Consider the following 19,256-nt stretch of genomic DNA (forward strand, 5'->3'; position numbering starts at 1 on the left):
CTATACCTGTGATAGCCACGTGATCAATAATTACCGTGACCGAAATAACCCTGGAGCTCAACCCCGGCGGCTGGAAGGACAAGATCGAGACCCGAGGTGGGCGATCCTCGAGGCCTTTGAGCTTACATCACAATAAAAAAAAATTACATAAGATTTCTGATTACAGATTTATGTAAGCTCAAATCTACACACATGGACATACAGCCAGTACAGATTTAGCCTATCACTTCTTTCAGTCCACCGGCAAATTGTAATTTACAATAAACTACCGCAGGCCTCGAGAATCACCCATCCCTGGCCTAGGACTTGTCCGTCCAGCCGCCGGGATTGGGCTCCAGGGTCAGAAACAGCTAGGTAATTTAGGTCCCAAGGCAATCATTTCCTAAATCCACTCACACTATCACTTACCCTTAAATAAATTATTACTTATTTACGTGCCATTCTAAAAGTTAGAGTGGTGGAGTACTATACCCTCCCCCATCACCCCTATAATATAGCTAATTAATTGGGAGTCGATGGGTACCCAATATTCCGCCCTAGGTCCTCCCAAATTACATATTCATGTTAATAAATACATTTAGAATCAATTTACACGAAAAAACGTAAGACGAGATTTCTATTAGTTAGCGATAGGAACAGTCCTGTTTCCTCTAACTACACATTCACACCAATAAATACATTCAGTACTCGTACACGCTACGGTTGCAAAACTATCATTACTACATACAATAAAACAACCATGTTTCCTCCATGAATAGGAACAGGGGACCCGAATGCTGGAGCACATTTCTCATTTAGAGTGAGATTCCTACCCGCTATCTATCTGCATTCAAAGAGTGGCACACACATTCAATTAAATGGGGGACACCGAACAACTTTTCTCTACATGCTTGCTTGCTTTGGCCCAAAAATTGATGAATAATGATTAATCAACTTATGAATTTGCACGATTTTATTGCTATTGTCATTTTCAGAGGAATTGTTGATTTATTAACCTTCTGTTCCTCATGTGAGCCTAGAGAAATCGACCCTAATTTGGTCCGCGAAAAGTGGAAATTTTTCATTATTACTTTCAGCTGTGAGCAAATTAAAATAATTTATAGTCTACCCAACGCAATCAGCTCCTAAATCCATTCAACTTTAACTCACTCTTAAATAGATTCTTACTTATTTTTATATCATTCACTCAGTTAATGGAATAGACAATGTTCTTCTATAACTCTTTACACATATCACATTACTAACCTAATTGAGGGGCGATGGGGTACTGAATATTCCGCCCTCGCCCAGCTCAAACTACACATTTATGCTAATAAACACACTCTCAACACTCGTTATGGACGCAAATAGTACTTCTGATACACAAATAGAAAAGAGAGGCAAACTATACAATTTTATTGCTTGTATAAGAAAAAAAACCTTCACTTGACCCCTAGCATTTTATCCTCAATTGATTCATTTAAAATTTCTGCATTTATATATTGTACATGATTATCTATAATGTTATAATATATAATAAACGGATTTATCACTTACTTGAAAAAATACGTTCCGTTTGAATATCCAAAGAACGGCACCGTGTAGGTCAACATCCAAATGTTGCCACCACCACAGTCGTAATAAGGTTTGCTCCATTTCCCGTCTTCGTACACAACACTGAGAATTTCATCGGAGACACGTTCCGTGTGAGTGCTGTCATTCCAGGTGTAAGAGTGATAACCTGAAAACACAAAGGGTCAAAAATAAAGTTATGCATGGGCACTACATTTACACAATGTTAATTACTTGTACATTTAATTTTTACATACATATGGAAAAACTTATCATTATGACCATAAGATTCCAGAGAATTTTTTTCTACCATAACAGATATATCTTTTCGCCAAAGTCGGAAAACTCCAACTGATTTATTCGGTACGCTCATTCACATATATTGTGATCATAACCATTATAGAGAACCTGATACATGACATCTAGAGACTAGACTGTTCACACGAAGCCTTCTGATAACTATTTTAGAACTCACCCCTACATTAAGGAGTTGACTATCTATCAATGAAACCGTTAAATGACGGTTCCCTAATGCGGTAAGAGCAATAACACGATCGTTTCTAGACGTACATCTCGGTGGACTACAACGATCGACTAATCCTTTGTTCTCTTTATTTAAAAATGAAGGGAATCAGTTCAATTTCATCCTTACTGGATACGATACTCTTCGATCGAGACTTCCGGTGTCCCTAAACCGTGGATTGTGGAGCCCGGCACAGCCACGGTTTGGGCTATGGGACGCTAGGTCAGTCGTTGGTCAAAACATCTGACCGGGTGAGAAATGCCCGACTTAAAACCATGCTTAAAAAAAATCAATAATTAGTTACTCAAATTTATTGTTTCATTTATGAAAACAATTTAAAAACCAATTAACTCACTCGACAAGTGGGCCCAATAAGGATGAAATTGAACTGATTCCCTTCATTTTTAAATAAAGAGTACAAAGGATTAGTCGCACTCTATAATTGTAAAGTTTTCAAATTATTAATCTTTTGTTTACGCTTTAAGCCAACTATTAATCTTTATTGCTAGTTATTATGGAACAATAATAAATACAAGTGTTTGATGGTTTTTTTCTCTTTCAGTGTGTATCTAAAGTAATTTAATAACTCCAACATACACCTTACATAAATTTTCACTCAAAACTGTGAAAAAGATGAGCAAGAAAGACAGAAACCCCACGTTAAATATATTTAATTTATTTTTAGTTAAATAATTTAATTAAAAATATATTAATTTAACTTAATTAATTTTAAAGTATAATTAAGTTAATATATTTAATTTATATCAATGTTTTTTTTCAGCGCCTGTTTTTTTAACCTAGTATATATTTTGATCTAGTATCACCAGAAAAAAATTTCATTAACATCAGCGATCCCAAATCCGTAAACACTCCTTGTTAGTTCAAAATTTTATCAGTCACTGTGTTTATCAATAATAAATAGTAAACAATACTTAAATAATTGATGATATTACGTGATTATGTGAAAATTTTCTATTCATTCAATTCTATGGTTTTAAACCGTCTTAATATGGCTTATTAATCTGTTTGGTAATGCAAAAAATAATTTTAGTCCACTTGTTTACTTTAGCGATTAGTTTATGCCTGTGTAAAATAAATATGGATTTGTCTTTTTCGTTGGGCGGATGTGAAAGAGTCCTGTTTGTTTTTCCCGATGCTTTTGAGTTTCATGCTATTCTCTCAGAAATATGAAGTTTCTTTTGGGAATTTGTCTTTCCAATTACTGGTTAGCTAACTTCTTTCTTTGTCCCACCCTAATTGCAATTTGCACATTTAGTAGATGAATTGGCTTAATTTTCTTTCTCAAAACCTGGCGTTTCATCTAATTCTGGACCTTGTTTTTGTTAACATAGGCTTCAAATATCTGACATGAGAAAGTTGTTCTTTTACTTCATTTATTTGTATCTACAACTGTACATGTATTATATACAACCAGCAGATTGGATAATTAATGTTTGTGGCATTATGGGCGATATAGAGAAAGCTACCTATTGGCAGCGCTCTAGATTAATCAAAGAATATTAATCATTTAAGAGGTTTCTTATCCATATTCTTTTCAGACGTTTACGTGGTAATTGTGGGGAAAGGAGTAATAATCGGATTTGTGTGTTAGCGTGATTTTGTAATTCACTATGAAAACGTCTGTAATATGTTTTGATGGATGAAAAAACTGCCGGCATGTGAAGATCTCTGAGAAGTGTGTTATTGTTTACGTAAAAAAGGGCAGAATCAATTGGCCTTAAAATTTTGGAATGAACACTTTGTAATAATTGAATATTGGAATATTTGGCCAATCCATAAACTTGGCACCCACCAATAGGTTTGAATAGGTATGTGAATGTCGAAAGTTGGTTTGAATGGGAAAGTTGAATGTCTGTTGAGTAGGTTAAATTGTGTATTGAGTGTCTGTTTTACTAGTTCTGTGTGTGGATTCCACGTTAGTCCTCTTTCAAATGAAAGTCCTAAATAGTTAACTTTGTCGGATTGAGGAACAGGTTCATTGCATAGGTATATGCTAGGACAAGAGAAGCAAGGAAAGTAATATATTGTGACTTTGTGGGGGTAAACTTTATTTTGCAAAGATTGCTCCATTTTTCAATTTTGATATGTGACTTGGTAAAATAACTGAAGCTTGTGTAGAATAGGGTTGACGTGTTAATATGGCGGTTTCATCGCTTATGTGGCGGTAAGTGTATTCTCATTTGTGGGCATATCAAAAGTAAAAATTGTGTACAACAGTGGAGCGAGTATTGATCCTTGTCGCACACCTGCAAGCATTTCTTCCATCCCAGAAATCTCCGGACCGTGATTCACTGCGAATTGTATAATTGTTTAATCAGATAATAGGCCTGGGGTAAAAATAATTTTAATTTGTATAATAATCCCATTATTATAATAATAACAAAAACAGTAGCTCTGTGAAGTTCATGAGCGGTGGAATGATGGGTTCGAAAGCCAAATTAACTGGTAAGATGTCGTTTGAAGTAGCAATTTAGAAGGAACGGGTAACAAACTAATAGGACGATAAGATGATGGGGAGGTGGATTTTAATGTAAGAATGTTTCCATTGTCTGGGAATGTGTAGTTCTAAAAACTGCGTTAAATAAAGAAGTCAGAAAAACGACGGCGTTTTTTGGAAGTTGTTGAAGAACTTCAGCTGTTATCAAATCATGACCAAATGATTTTTTTATATCTTGTTTAGGAAGCTGTCGTATTTCGTGTGATACTTGTTTTGGATTTATTGGTTGGCAGATCTATTGGTATAGGTGTCTGATATAAATTTATCGTATGCAGTATCACATTAAGTTATGATTTGAATACCTCGGACAGATTTTTCTCAAATGTTTTGGACTTTTCTTTATCGGAACGGTCCAAGTTCCATCATCATTCCTGAAAGGAGCTGACACACCGCTATGACACACGGTAAGTTTAGTACTACGCCAGAGGCTCCCATCCTCTGTTAACAAGCTTTTTAAATCTGTTTCGTATGATTGTTGTTTAAATAGTTTCATTTCTTCTTTCAATGTATTCAAAAGTTTGTTGCAATTTTGTTTGTCAATGACTGATCTAGTACGTTGCCAAATGTTTCTACCCTTCTTTTTTTGGATATTAATTGCCTTATGTAGATAGGATAATTTGAAAAATTTTCGTTTTGAGTGTGAGGCTTTCCCATCCTGCATTTTGTACTGGTTTTGTAAATATTGTAACTGCGTTTTTTTAGTTCTCCTGGTGCTTTTACGCTAATTGGGGTGGACAGTTTTTCATCAAGCAAAGAACGATTTTTTTTTCAATTCATTGGTCCAGGAATTAGAGTAGGACGATTGTTTTTAATAAAACGTTTTAATTGCGGCAGTAAAGGACAGGTAGATCGTCAGATGATAAGTCGTTGGAGGTGTTTGTTTGAAAAGGAATATTATTTATTCCCTTACAAAAACAAAAATCCAGTAGATCCGGAGATATTTAGGTTGATGTTGGTAGATATGCGGGAGTGATTGATGTGATGTATTGCAAATGTGAGTTAATATTTCGGGTCGTAAAGCTCGACCTCTAGTAGAGCAAAGACGGAGCTCCACTGGATATGTTTAGCGTTGCAATCCCCTCCAGCCAGAAATGTTGGTCCCAGAAATGCGAAGAACTCCATAAACTGGTCACTTGAAATAGAGGGGCTAATACACCGCTGTATAACCAATTGTCTTTTTGAAGCAGTGTAGAGAAATGGAAGTACTCTGAAATTGTGGTGTTGTGTAAGGCGGTAGAACATAATGCAAAAGTGAAGATATTATAACCACAGCAGTGCTACCGTGAGGGGTGCCATCTGGGTAGTCAGTCCTATATATATAGTGCAGTCTGTAATGTAAAAACGAGATTTGGATGTTATGTGTGTTTCAGAGATCAAGGCAATATCGATGCGGTAAAAATTCAGTTCCAATTTACGTTGTGAGAGGTCATTTGCATTCCATAAAAGAATTGATAATGTGTCAAATGTAGGAGTATTAATTACCATATTGTGTTCTGAGAGCTTGGGTCATATGAGAGATCTGATGGAGTACATTGAAAAGATGATAGATAAGTGCGTTCATTTGTGTTAGGAAATGTTGGAGACCAGGCGGCATATCAACTAATGTTGTGCTAGTACCTTCCTCAGCCCGTTTATTCCGTTGGACTTGTTTGATTCTTCGTCATGTTGATGGTGGTAGGGATTCACTCTTCTTGTAAAAAAGCGAAGGGAAATTGATGTCATCTAGTTGTGATGGTTTCGATGTTGTACTTTTGGTCTTTCTTCGTTCTTGTCCATGTTCCTTGTTGTGCGTTTTGCTTGTAAGTTCTTGAAGAAATAGCAGCCTCTGTTCGCAGGGTGATCGCCTCCGCAGTTTGCGCATGTCGCATTAGTTAGTACAAGATCGTGTTGATCTCCACTATTTGTTACTCCTAGCTATTTTGATATCTACAATAGGTATTGCTGTACGCTTAAAAGGTTCTTCAATATTTATTTTTGTGTGCAATAACTTCTTGATATCATAGACTTTTTCATTGTATGTGTTAACGCGGACTGTATAAATTTTGAAGATTCAAAGAGGAATTGGAGCGCCCAAAATAAATAAAACAGGAAATTAAATTCAAATGTTGGATGACTCACCTCGTCCTCCTGGTTGGCAACCGCGGCGAAGTTACAAGGGGGAAGGATTCAAGGGTTGGACGGGAGTTCGAGGATGGAAAACATTTACCTTCTATCCTTGGACCACGCGTTTGTGTCCCTTCCTTGATGGTGGTCATCCACACCGTCCGCGTGATGCGTTGGACAGGAGGATGGGGTCGTGCGGTGACGTGCATCTTATAACCTATCCCGCCCCCGCAGGCTTTTGCCTTCCCGTGGCGCCACTGTTAAGGTCTCTTTGGAGACTGAACAAAAAGAGACCTGCAAATCTCACGTATCGATCGATGGGGTGTAGCAAATACGCGGCCGTTGGGTCGCTCGTGCCTTGGAGGGTCTCGTAAGAGATGCCGAAGAGGTTCGGGTGGTCCCGGCAGTCGTTTGTGAAACTGGCTTGTGTGATGTGCGTCTGCTCCTTGGAGGATCTTATTGGAGATGCCGCAGAAGAAGAGTTGCTCTTGCGACCGGCTGAGATAGAGTTGGCGGACGGCAGCGGGGTGGACTTCGAGGTTCGGACAGGGGCCCAAGACAGGTGTCCCCGGGGTCTGAGCCCGAACGTTTGACCGCTGTCGATCTAGCATCGGGGGAGAAGTGGTGAACCTCCCCATTCCCGTCATTGACGGAAGAATCTCAGAGGTGAACTGAGAGGGAATAGGCCGGCGGGGAGTTGCCCTTTGGAGGATCTTATTAAAGATGCCGCAGAAGAAGGGTTGCTCTTGCGACCGGCTAAGATAGAGTTGGCGGACGGCGGCGGGAAGGACTTCGAAGTTCGGACAGGGGCCCACGACAGGTGTCCCCCGGGTCTGGGCCCGAACGTTTGACCGCTGTCGATCTAGCATCGGGGGAGAAGTGGTGAACCTCCCCCTTCCCGTCATTGAATGAGGGTCTATCTTCCCTTACTTTACTCAAATCGGAGCGTATTGACATTTCGGGGCAATTGGCCATTACTATGTCTGGATTTGACTTCGCAAGCTGTGTCGTTTTTTGTATTATTATATTTCTACCTGTGGCCAATACGAAAGAAGGCAAAGAAAAATTAACTTTAAAATTGATTTATTATTCAAATCTGGTTGCTCGATTGTAAGTTTCAGTGGTATCGAGCCACCAGGGAAAAAAATTTTGTTACTTAAATCTATTTCTATATTTAGGTCTTGGTTCTACACCCTAGCAAAACGTCATGTATGCCCGAAGAAGGAAAGAGGTGAAATTTAGCATTTACTTGTTTTTAAAATATGTTATACAAACTTAGATAGCAAGATATTTCTCCGATCTTTTTGCCAGCGGGGGTTGAAATTATGAAGGAGTCATTTGATAAAATTGTGTCTGTAGGGGTCTGTAGGGGTCACCAACGTTGTGGATAGGTGTCGTGAAATGCTTCACCTGAGAGACACAAAATGCCTCTGATCCACATGGGCGTATCCAGTTTATTAACTGAATACCATGAGCAGTCATATGGAATTGAAAATTCAAAACCAGTATTGACAGTAAAGTCCATGGCACCAGCAGAAGCTGCGGTGCATGTACGATACACGAGGGAGGTAGGCAACGCCTTCCCATGGAAGTCAACCTTTGATACAAAGTTCGACTTCTTAGTTTGGAGAAACGCACACAAATTTGCGTACGCATCCAAATCACCTCGAACCAGCTCTCTAGTTGGCCACCCTTCTGGCACGACGTCATTCAGATTCTGAAGACGATCGTTTGCGCCGTAAAGAGTGCCTGGAATGGGGTTACATCTGCGGAAAGCCGCGGTGTGAGCCCTTCCTTCCGCAACAGCTTCACAAACTGGGCGGAGATTGAGAGCGGTTAGCTCAAACGCTGATTTCTCACGTAACGTATCCGATACGTCAGGAACCAGGCCCGTCTGATAGGCACATCCATTGTGCTCAAACCAACCAATTGATGACAACACGTTGTGCATCAATGAAAATGTCCATTGATAACTCTCAACGAGAGATAGCAAGTCATAAGACAGATGAATATCTGCCCTAGGAACGCTAACTGGCAAAGGCCAGCCACGACCAACTTCCTGTAACGAAAGACGTACAGTAGCTTGGATTAGGCACGCAAGGAAAGCTTGGTGAATTGAACACAATCCAACCACTTTTGCTGGTACGTACTTCAGCGCTTCAGCATAATGTATGCCGACGGCAGCTCCAACTCCTCTAGTCGAAATCGGTAGAATTGCTGAGTTTCGAGCTATTGCCACAGCAGCTTCATATGACTTGAAATCAAGTCCCTGATCAGATGAACCGTAACCATACTTACGGTCCATTGCCGCTCTTCCACGATGGAAGCCCGGGTCTGCGAGCACCTTCTTGTTCTGGGCCCGACGGTAGTCGTCTTGCCTCCTTTGAACAGCCTGTTTTCCAGGTCGTCTCTTCTTGTTGGGATTTGCACCCCCGTTGTCGTTCGGTACTTCATCCATCTCTTCCATAATTAATATAATTAGTTAGAGACGAATCTCCAAAGCTATGGTTTGGGTCCGTCGATGGCGACGAAATCGAATCGTTGTTAAAATTGGATGTTTTAGTTAACCAGGAAAAATATGCAAATGCATATAATTCACAGCCCTAGTAATAAACATTTCTATCACAAGTAAAGGCATTGTTTTGATGTTGAACACTAAAGATCGGATTTTCTTGCAATAAGTACCTTTAAAACGTGTAAAAATGTACCAGTGGTAAAAATTCATATTTACTATAGTAAATATTTTGTTTACCTAATAAAACAAAACGTCGGTCACCTTGCATAGATAAATGGGTAAATAAATGAATGAATTTTTAAAAATAAATGTAGACGAACAACAGATTACAAAAATTCTATAGATTCAGAATGCCACAAAACTGCGTACCTGGCTGAGAGAGCATCCTGTAAAATTGTTTTCTTCTTATAGACAGCAAACAAATGTTGTCGTTTATTCCTTATCCTCGTTCTGTAATAACGTAAAACGTACAGTATTTTAGAAGAGCTTGTTCAGAAGATGAATATATTTTTAATCAGTTAAGGAATTCGAGAAAATAAAGGACTTACAATTTAACCTCACACGAGACCTGCCCAAACAGTCACTCCTAACTACTTGAAAGTTTTTTTTTAGTTTTTTTTTCGCCCCTGGTTTCCACCATTAGCACAAAGTACTAACCACACCCCCACCCGGGCAGAAGAGGAGAGCCCAGCCCGTCCACCGGGGAAAAAATGCGGCACCAGGGGACTCCACCTCAAATTCCAATTTGACTCAAGTACGTCCGATCTCCTGGTGGGATGTGCGTGTGTGTCTGGCCACCCACATTCCAAACCGATCGGGGAAGGCTATCGATGTCCATGTACCAGAGCCACCCCCAGCAACGAGACAAAGACCCCCCCGCACCAGGCAGCAGGCGAGAGACAGTTATCGTCTCAAATAGTTATGTGGCACTCATGGATAAATTTAACGATATTTGTATAAATACAAAGATCTTTAAGAAACAGTAGACATCTATAATCAAATGTGTAGAGATTACTGACCGTTAATCTATAGTTATTCAGATGTCGTGAGATGCGGTCGGCTGTGATGTAGGTTTCAGAAAAACATTTTCTTTATCGTGCCAACGTTTCGATCTTTATTGAGATCATCTTCAGGGCCTGGGATTTACAAACATTGTTTACATTTAACAATTACATTTAGGATGTGGAAAAGTGAATTTATACAATCCAAAATATATTATATATTCAAACAAAGTATTTCTACTCACTCAAAGTGTTTGTCTTCTGTGTAATTGTGCCATCCTTGCGTGTCGTGTTGAGAGTGCCAGTGAGGTTTTGCTGTTTTATGTTTATATACTTTGGATTTTGAAGGGGGTGGGGAAGGAAGTCGGTATATAAAAGACAATTTTGTGTAAGGCGTCGGCTTCTTTGAAGTGAAATAAGCCGACAAAGGGGAACAATGTGTTGGTAATAGTTCGGCCAGATTGTCCTTTCAGGATTATATAGAAAGGGGATAAATAGGAAAAGGAAAGCTAAATTGTTGGAAAATTAGACTATGTGAAAAGTATTTGATGTGTGGAATGTAATGTAATGATATATGTATGTTATCTATATTGTATTTGGTCAATGATATTGGCGTAGCTGCGACTGAGTTTACATGTATCTGTTTTGTAATTGATGCTGTGTTTATCTCTGTTGATATAAACCATTTCTAAGAAATTACGTTTATATTTGTTTTGTTCTGTATGTAATACTTTTGGATTTTTGAAGTCAAAATTGTGTTGGTGTTCAAAGTGGTGGGTAGCGAGTGCTGTAGGATTTTGCTTGGGTTTTTTGCAATCATATATATGTTGCTTTATTCTCTTGTCCAGATATTGGGATGTAAGACCGATGTAAGTTGCCGGACAGTTTAAACAGTTGATTTTGTATATTACGTCAGATTTATTTGTTATTGGTGTGGGATCTTTAACTTTGGAAAAAAGTGTTTGGATTGTTTTATAATTTTTGAAAGCTATTTTGAAGTTATCGGACGAGAGAAATGTGTTTAATTTGTGTGGTAGGCCTTGAATAAATGGTATGGAAATGTATGCTTGTTTGTTTGTATTTGATATATTTAATGTAGTATTATTAGTAATAGTGGAATGTGTTAGTGTTGTGTTGTAGTTGTTGATTATTCTGTTAATTATGTGCTTAGGGTAGAGATTGTTATGGAGGATCTGCTTGTATATCTTTATGTTCTTGTGGTGAAATGATTCATGGCTCAGGGTAATCATTCTGTGAAGTAACCCTTTGGCCGTGTTTATTATTGTATGAAGAGGATGGTGAGATTTAAAGTTGAGGTAGCGATCTGTGTTTCTTGGTTTTTGGTACCAATCTGTGATTAATGTGCCATCGGGTTGTTTTATTACAAGTGTATCTAAAAATGGTATTGTTTTGTTGTTTTCGATTTCATGTGTAAATTGTAGGCGTGGGTGAAAGCTATTGAATGTATCTAATGTAGTTTGAATTTGATCTGTGGGAACTGCTGTCAATATATCATCTACGTATTTAGTGAGGAAGGGTAATGTGAAAGGAAGTTGTGGTATGACTGTATTTAGTAGATGTGTCATGATTATGTCTGCCAGTATCGGGCCTAGGTTGCTACCCATGGCTATACCAAACAATTGTTTGTAAAAGTGATTGGCGTATGTAAAATATCCGTTAACACAGCAGTGTCGGATCATTGTTACGAACGTGTTCTTTGATAGTGTTGTTATGTTGGGCCATTTATCTTTAATGATGTTCAGTGTTGTGTCTATTGGGATGTTGGTAAACAATGATGAAACATCTAGGGATATGAAAGAGTAGTGTGAGGGGATGTGGATATTATTAATTTTGTTAATGAAATGAAATGAATCATTTACATTATATGTGTTATCTGTGATGTTGTTGAGTATGTTGGTTAGGTATTTCGTCATGTTATATGTGGGTGAGTTTACAAATGAAATTATGGGTCTTTGAGGGTGTTCAGGTTTGTGTGTTTTTACAGATATTATTATTCATTTTTTAATCCTACCTGACCGACAGGTACTTCAGAGTATGGGTGCATCCCTAAATCTAAACACCACACATAATAATAAGTAATCTTATATTTTTACAATTATGTGCACTGCAAACAATTTGATGGGTTATTTACCCTCGCTTGAGTACTAGCTAGTACTGGAGGGGGGAGGACTGGAGAATAAAAGTAAGTTATTAGCGAGAATGCAGTTGGTTCGACCCCGTTTATAAATCCCGGCTCTGAAGATGATCTCAATACAGATCGAAACGTTCGCACGATAAAGAAAATGTTTTTCTAAAACCTACGTCACACATGACCGCATCTCACGACCTCCAAATAATCATTATTATTTATAATGCGATAAGAAAAACGAAAATTTGTTATTTTACGATATAATTCGAATTCAGAGCCAATGAGATTAAAATATCTCGTTCTGAATGAGACAATAATGTTGATTGTAACCGAAATCTCCCGGAATTTTAACATATCAAAAGAATATGTATGTTCTAGTAAAAAAAAAGTTTTGACAGGTGTACCAAGGTTCTCCCATTATGGAACAGTAAACACCTGAAATCCCTTGAGCTGGTAGAAAGAAAAATCTCACTGCGCCAGAGAAACTTGCTTTCAAGTAGTTTGAGGAGTGATTGTTTGGGCAAGTCTCGCGGGAGGTTATATTGTAAGTCCTTCATTTTCTCGAATTCCCCAACTGATGAAAGATACCTTTATCTTCTGATCGAGAGCTTCTAAAAAAAAAACTGTACGTTTTCCGACGTTATTTCAATTATTTATACATCGTGACCGACATTATGTGGTCCAACCACTTTTTTTAATAAAGACATATTAACAGTTAAGAAATATATTTTTTAAATTATTTTTCTTTTCACATAAAATTGAGACATTTGTAAGAACACATTGAGAGGTTTTAATAAGGTGTGGAGTTACAGAGGTGCAGCATATTTTTCACCCAAAATTGGGAATACATTTTGAAAGAAATGCCCCATTAATAAATTTCGTTTTTTTATGTTTTCAAGAAACTAAATATTAACAAAAATGTGAACAAATTATAGGGTTCTATTTAAAAAAAGTTGATTGGTGTATTCTGTGATAATTAGAAAAAAAAATCCATCTCTATTAGCCAAAATAATGCCATGAAATAAGTGTATGTAATTTTTTAAAATTTTTGCCTTCATTAAAAAAATGGCTGGAGCACATGAGGTCGTTAATCGCGGATATTATACAAATAAATTTTGTTATCGAACAGGATTATGTATACTCACTATCTCCAAATAATTATGTATACTGTTTAGTTTAGTTCGATTTAGTGCATCTATTTTTTTTTTTTTTAAATGAATGAATGAAATAAGTAAAAAACAAAAATGAGCCTCAAGTGGACATGAAATGTAATACTTATTATTACTGCAATTTTATAGTAAGTATTTTTTACGAGGGTTTACAACAGCAGAGGTCATATCAGTCCTAGAGCTGTCGGTGTTTTTGAAAAAATCCCATTTGTATGTGTGCCGTTCTCTAACCGGTTCGAACCAGGAACCTTTCCCTTACAGTGAACGCCTTAACCATTTGAGACTCCGCCCCCCACAGTAAGTATTATTACCTGTTGAATTGCCGGAGTTATTGCGGCAAAATCAAGACGTTTGCCTTTTGCCACTGATTACCCCTCTCAATGCGGTTTGGCATAAAAATTCTTCACGTTTATGCTAACTATAATGAAAAATTTTTCTAAGACCTATGGAATTTTATCATAAGCATTACTTCCTTTGGAATATACTTTGTTTTTCAAAGTAGCGTGTGCTGTGGGACATCAACAGCCTACAAATCCGATGTAATTTATAAAATTAATTGTATGAACTGTCTAGCAACATACATTGGAATTACATCGCAATATCCAGAAAAACGGAAAAACAACGCATCTTTGTCTGTAAAACAACAAAAACCGATCCCATAGCATTGGCCACACACCACTTTGAAAAACAACACAACTTGGATTTCGACAAAATACAAATACTAAACACGAAAAAATAAAAACAAATACAAACGCGACTTTCTAGAAATGGTTTACATTAACAGAGATTCAAGCAAACTCAGCCGTAGCTACACGGAGTATCAATGTTCTGAACAGACTTTACGTTATCATAATTGTATTCAAAAATCAGTACCTAAGAAATAGATGGAGAACAGTCTCGATGCTTTGGTTGAGAGGAGTAGGGAACAGATCAGACAATATAAGAAAATTCATGTATTGGTCGAACAAAAACGGTAAACAGTGGTTTCAATATTTCTATATTTAAAAAAAATGAATAGCAAATTAAAAACCCAAGTGTTTTTGGAGCAAATTTTAGATATATGGCATCTCAAGAATAATTGATAGTTAAAGTGAATTCCTAAATATTTAATTATATGAACTTTAATAAAAGTTTCATTATTAATAGAGCAGATGAAGTTTACGCCAGTAGATCTGGTAATGCTTCCTTTTCTAGCATTACCAGATCTACCAGACTGCAAGCGAACGATCATTTAAAGAGAACCACGTGTAAAGAGAACTATGGTTGCCCTGAAGTACACTTGATCAGTCTGGATGTAATGGCCTTAAATAGTTTAACATGATGTGAAGAGTAGAAATTTAGTGTCAGAGAACGCAGCTGAAATACCGTTAATATCGAAAAGAGACTAAAATGAACCAAGATGAGAGCCTTGATGTACAGCTAAAGAAGCGGGAAATTAGAAAATACTTTTTAGTTATCCGCATATTTCTCAGTCCTTGTTCGAGGATCGGCATCTGCTCTCACAATATCGTTACCAACGCAGTGTGGTTGAGTATAAGGCCTGATCAAACTTTACTTTTAGGGCTCAAATTTCTTTTCCTATTTTTTTTAAACCACCTCTTCAAAGAGCGGCATTTTTTCCCTTTTACTAGTGGCATCAATGAAGTTAAACTAAACAAAACAATTTTTTTTAAAAATAAGTGTAAGGTTTATCAAAACAATAAATAAACCAACATATTAATACTACCGTCTCAATGATTATATCCAAATGAATATATTTGTAGGGGATTAAGTCAGATTATTACCAGATCTTACATCTAATAAACGTTCGTAATGATTTCAGTGTAAAATTGTCAATGTTGCAAAATGGAAGTTTAACTACTCCACCTGTCATCCCTCAATTAACAAGTCAATTATTTGGCTTCAGCGTCAAGCTCTCTTTAATAACGCTATCTTTTGAAATAATCCTGTCTGTCACGTTGATGCTTTATGAATACTATTTTTTTTATTAATACTGTCTCTATTATTTTTTCCCTGTAGGACAAAGAACATTTAACACTTACGGTTGTATGTTTATATCGTTTGCTGGCATGAATATAGATGAGACATTATTTGAATTATCACTTCCGGGATAGGTGGAGAAGACCTCATGAGTCAATTACGTATACGAATGTATATATTTATACATTGTGTGCCTGCGGTAGATGAATAGCAACAATGCCAGGTCTATTCGTCATGTCAGCTGTTTGTACTGGTCTGGTTCGTTTCACTAAAGTCAGGAGAAACAGTGCTAGTAATGTCCTCATATGTAACAGATACAGGGTTTCCTGAGAATTTCCGTGGTCTCTTTATAAGATTTGGGCGTATTTTGCATTGTTTTTTTTTCAATTGTGGCTACTTTTGTGTCATGAAAATTGTTTCCTTTTTTTATGTTTGGGTTTAGCTTTTCCAAACTGTTTGTCTCGTATATAAATTTTTCCTTCGGGAATTTCTACGTTTTCTCGGATTTTATTTTATTTAAGTGTTCTGGTTACTTTTTCATTTTCGATTTGTTTACTGCTTTAATTAAAAGTACTCTGTTGTCATAATATTCTTTAACTCTCTGTTCTAGAATAAGCCTTCTACGTATGAGTTTTGCGTTGGTCGGAAAGAAATTTTATTAAGTCTTTTTAGATTTGAAATTATAGAATTATTGTATGCTAATAACGAGAGTCTTAGTGTTTGATTAATGGATAATTTTTTCGTGTTTTATAATTATGTTTTTTGTGATCAATTACCATTCTAACTTTTTTCTTTCCAGCGGTATCAGGCTTCTCTACCTAAATCGGGCTGTTTTAGGGCGAATTAGAATGTTGGATTATCATGTGTTTGTTTAAATTATCTACCTTCAATTTGTGATTCTTTACGATTCACTTGAGGGTATTTATAATAGGTTAAATAAATTGGTTTTTCGGTAGATGTTAATATTTCATGTTTTAATAAACTTGTCGGTGTAAATTTATCATTTTCCCTTTTATTAACTTCAGGATATTCTTTCTAAAATTCAATAATTTTATTTTTCCTCTGGAGTCCATATGCTCCGTTCTAATTAATGAGGGTCTATCTTCCCTTACTTTACTCAAATCGGAGCGTATTGACATTTCGGGGCAATTGGCCATTACTATGTCTGGATTTGACTTCGCAAGCTGTGTCGTTTTTTGTATTATTATATTTCTACCTGTGGCCAATACGAAAGAAGGCAAAGAAAAATTAACTTTAAAATTGATTTATTATTCAAATCTGGTTGCTCGATTGTAAGTTTCAGTGGTATCGAGCCACCAGGGAAAAAAATTTTGTTACTTAAATCTATTTCTATATTTAGGTCTTGGTTCTACACCCTAGCAAAACGTCATGTATGCCCGAAAAAGGAAAGAGGTGAAATTTAGCATTTACTTGTTTTTAAAATATGTTATACAAACTTAGATAGCAAGATATTTCTCCGATCTTTTTGCCAGCGGGGGTTGAAATTATGAAGGAGTCATTTGATAAAATTGTGTCTTTGGGCATTGATGTAGGTTTAATGTAGTTTTCGGAAGATCCCGTATCTATTATCCGGCCCGGAGGACCAAATGTGCGGTTTTAACCGACGGAGGACCACCCGAATGTAATCGGGAGGCGGGGAAAAATATAAAATAAAATAAAACAGTTTTGAAATAAAAAATGATTGAAATATAAAATAAAGAAATGAAATAATAAAGACTCACCTAGCTGATGTTGTGGCGAATGATAAATGTGGGCAGGAAATAGAAGGATCCAGGAGCGATGAAAAATAGGCTATTTGGGGAGGACGGCCCACTTACAAGTACCAGCAATCTGGCGTTTTGGCGAGGTGTAAAATCAATCCAGAAAAAATTCCAAGCGATGCTAGAAGAGATTTTACAGAAAGCGGTCTGTAGAAAAGCGTTTGCGGTTCACACAAAAAATAGAAAAAATGGAAAGCGGAGCGTGCTGAAACGAACCAGGCTCGGTCATAAAAGCGACTGATGTGTGGTACCCGGAGTGGTGCGGCCAATCCTTTAGACCGGCTTCCCGGTAAAGGATAATAAGTAAATAATAAACAAAATAAGCGGTTCTTTAAAATAAAAATGAAAATGAAAATCCGAACATTCTCCCCCCCGAAAAAAAAGAAAGGTTACTGGCCCTTGATAATAGATAGTCAAAAAAAATTTTTTTTTTTCCAGGAGAGGCAATACAAATTGTAAAATGAGAAAAATTGAGTATTTCTAAATTAATAAAGTCTCTTTCAAAATTAGACAGAAAACTATATACAAAAGAAAAGTGTGGCCAAATAAATAATTGAAAGAAAAGTAGGTATCTTCTAAAACTGATTAAAATATGAAGTTAAATTACTGTAGCGCTAACGGACACAACTTCATTACCGGACGGACGTTTATACGTGCCGCTTGCGGTTCTTACTGTCGCCACTCTCATACACTTATCGTGCCCTGGAAAAACTTCATCGATAATCCCTATTGGCCAATTTAAAGGGGGTGCATTTTCTTGTATCACTATAACAATAGTTCCCGGTGTAATATTGGGAGAATGGCTATTCCACTTTGCCCTAGCTTGCAAAGTGTGCAAATATTCCAACTTCCACCTATTCCAAAAATCCTGAACCATTCGATCTAGGAGTTGATATCTAGTCAGTCTATTAAGCGGAATGTTAGTTACATCGACTGAGGGTAAATTCGATAAGGGATTCTGAACTAGAAAATGGGATGGAATTAAAGCGGAAGGCTCGGATGGGTCTGAGCTGAGGATTGAAAGAGGGCGTGAATTAATAAGGCTTCGATTTGACTAAGAAATGTGGTCATTTCTTCGAAAGAGAGTATTTGTTTACCTCTTTAGTAATTAGTTTCTTTAGCCTGTGTCCGTCAATGATATGCGGTAATGATAGGTTCACAAAATTTATTTGGTATTCGGGGGGGGGGGGGTTTCCTTTCGATTCTTTGCCTAATCCTGAAAAATGATCCGAGTTTTTCTGTTAGTGTCTTGATGCGTCACTGCGTAGGGAGATCGTAAATCAGACATTCGAGGTCTACCTATGGAACGCATAAAAACTATGTTTTACGTATCATGTTTATACGCGGATCTGTTTTTATTAAATGGATGATTTGGTTCGTTGGGTTCACTTGGTCCTCTAAAATATTGTCTGTTATTGTATTGGTAGTTGGGTTTATCTTCAAATGTTCAGTTAATTTCCTTAATTAAGGTTTTAAAGTTGAGATAAAAAGTCAGCGTCACGAGCGGGATTCGAACCCACGAACTTCGGCTTGATACGCCGCTACATTACCACTTGAGCTATCGTGACTTCGATCCCCTCGGGCACTAACTTCCCATCTCAACCCCACCCTTTGAATTTTCCCTCCTTTTTGCCATTTTTCAAATGTCGTGTAATCGGATTGGATTCTCGGCGACAAATGAGATGGCCACGGAGAGTTTTAGTGAAGTGTGCTTCGTTTTAATCAATTAAATTCACTATTTTTTGTGGACTTCTTGACCAATTAATAACTTTCAATTAATTAAGTTTTTTAAGTTGGGAGATGGGAAGTTAGTGCCCGAGGGGATCGAAGTCACGATAGCTCAAATGTTAGAGCAGCGGCGTATCAAGCCGAAGGTCGTGGGTTCGAATCCCGCTCATGACGCTGACTTTTTATCTCAACTTAAAAACCTTAATTAATTGAATGTTATTAATTGGTCAAGCGGACC

General features: G+C 37.2%; 1 protein-coding gene across 1 annotated transcript in view; it reads right to left on the reverse strand.

Annotated features, from left to right (window-relative positions):
- LOC106669197 (probable G-protein coupled receptor CG31760) overlaps positions 1 to 19,256 on the reverse strand; it is a 437,919-nt gene that overhangs the window by 51,979 nt on the left and 366,684 nt on the right. Inside the window, exon 2 of the mRNA XM_014398513.2 lies at positions 1,537 to 1,720. Within this exon, the coding sequence (XP_014253999.2) occupies positions 1,537 to 1,720 (184 nt within the window). The remainder of the gene's footprint in view (positions 1 to 1,536; positions 1,721 to 19,256) is intronic.

Source organism: Cimex lectularius, unplaced genomic scaffold (genome assembly GCF_000648675.2).
Source record: "Cimex lectularius strain Harlan isolate CLEC.00 unplaced genomic scaffold, Clec_2.1 scaffold28, whole genome shotgun sequence".
NCBI classification, from domain to species: Eukaryota; Metazoa; Arthropoda; class Insecta; order Hemiptera; family Cimicidae; genus Cimex; species Cimex lectularius.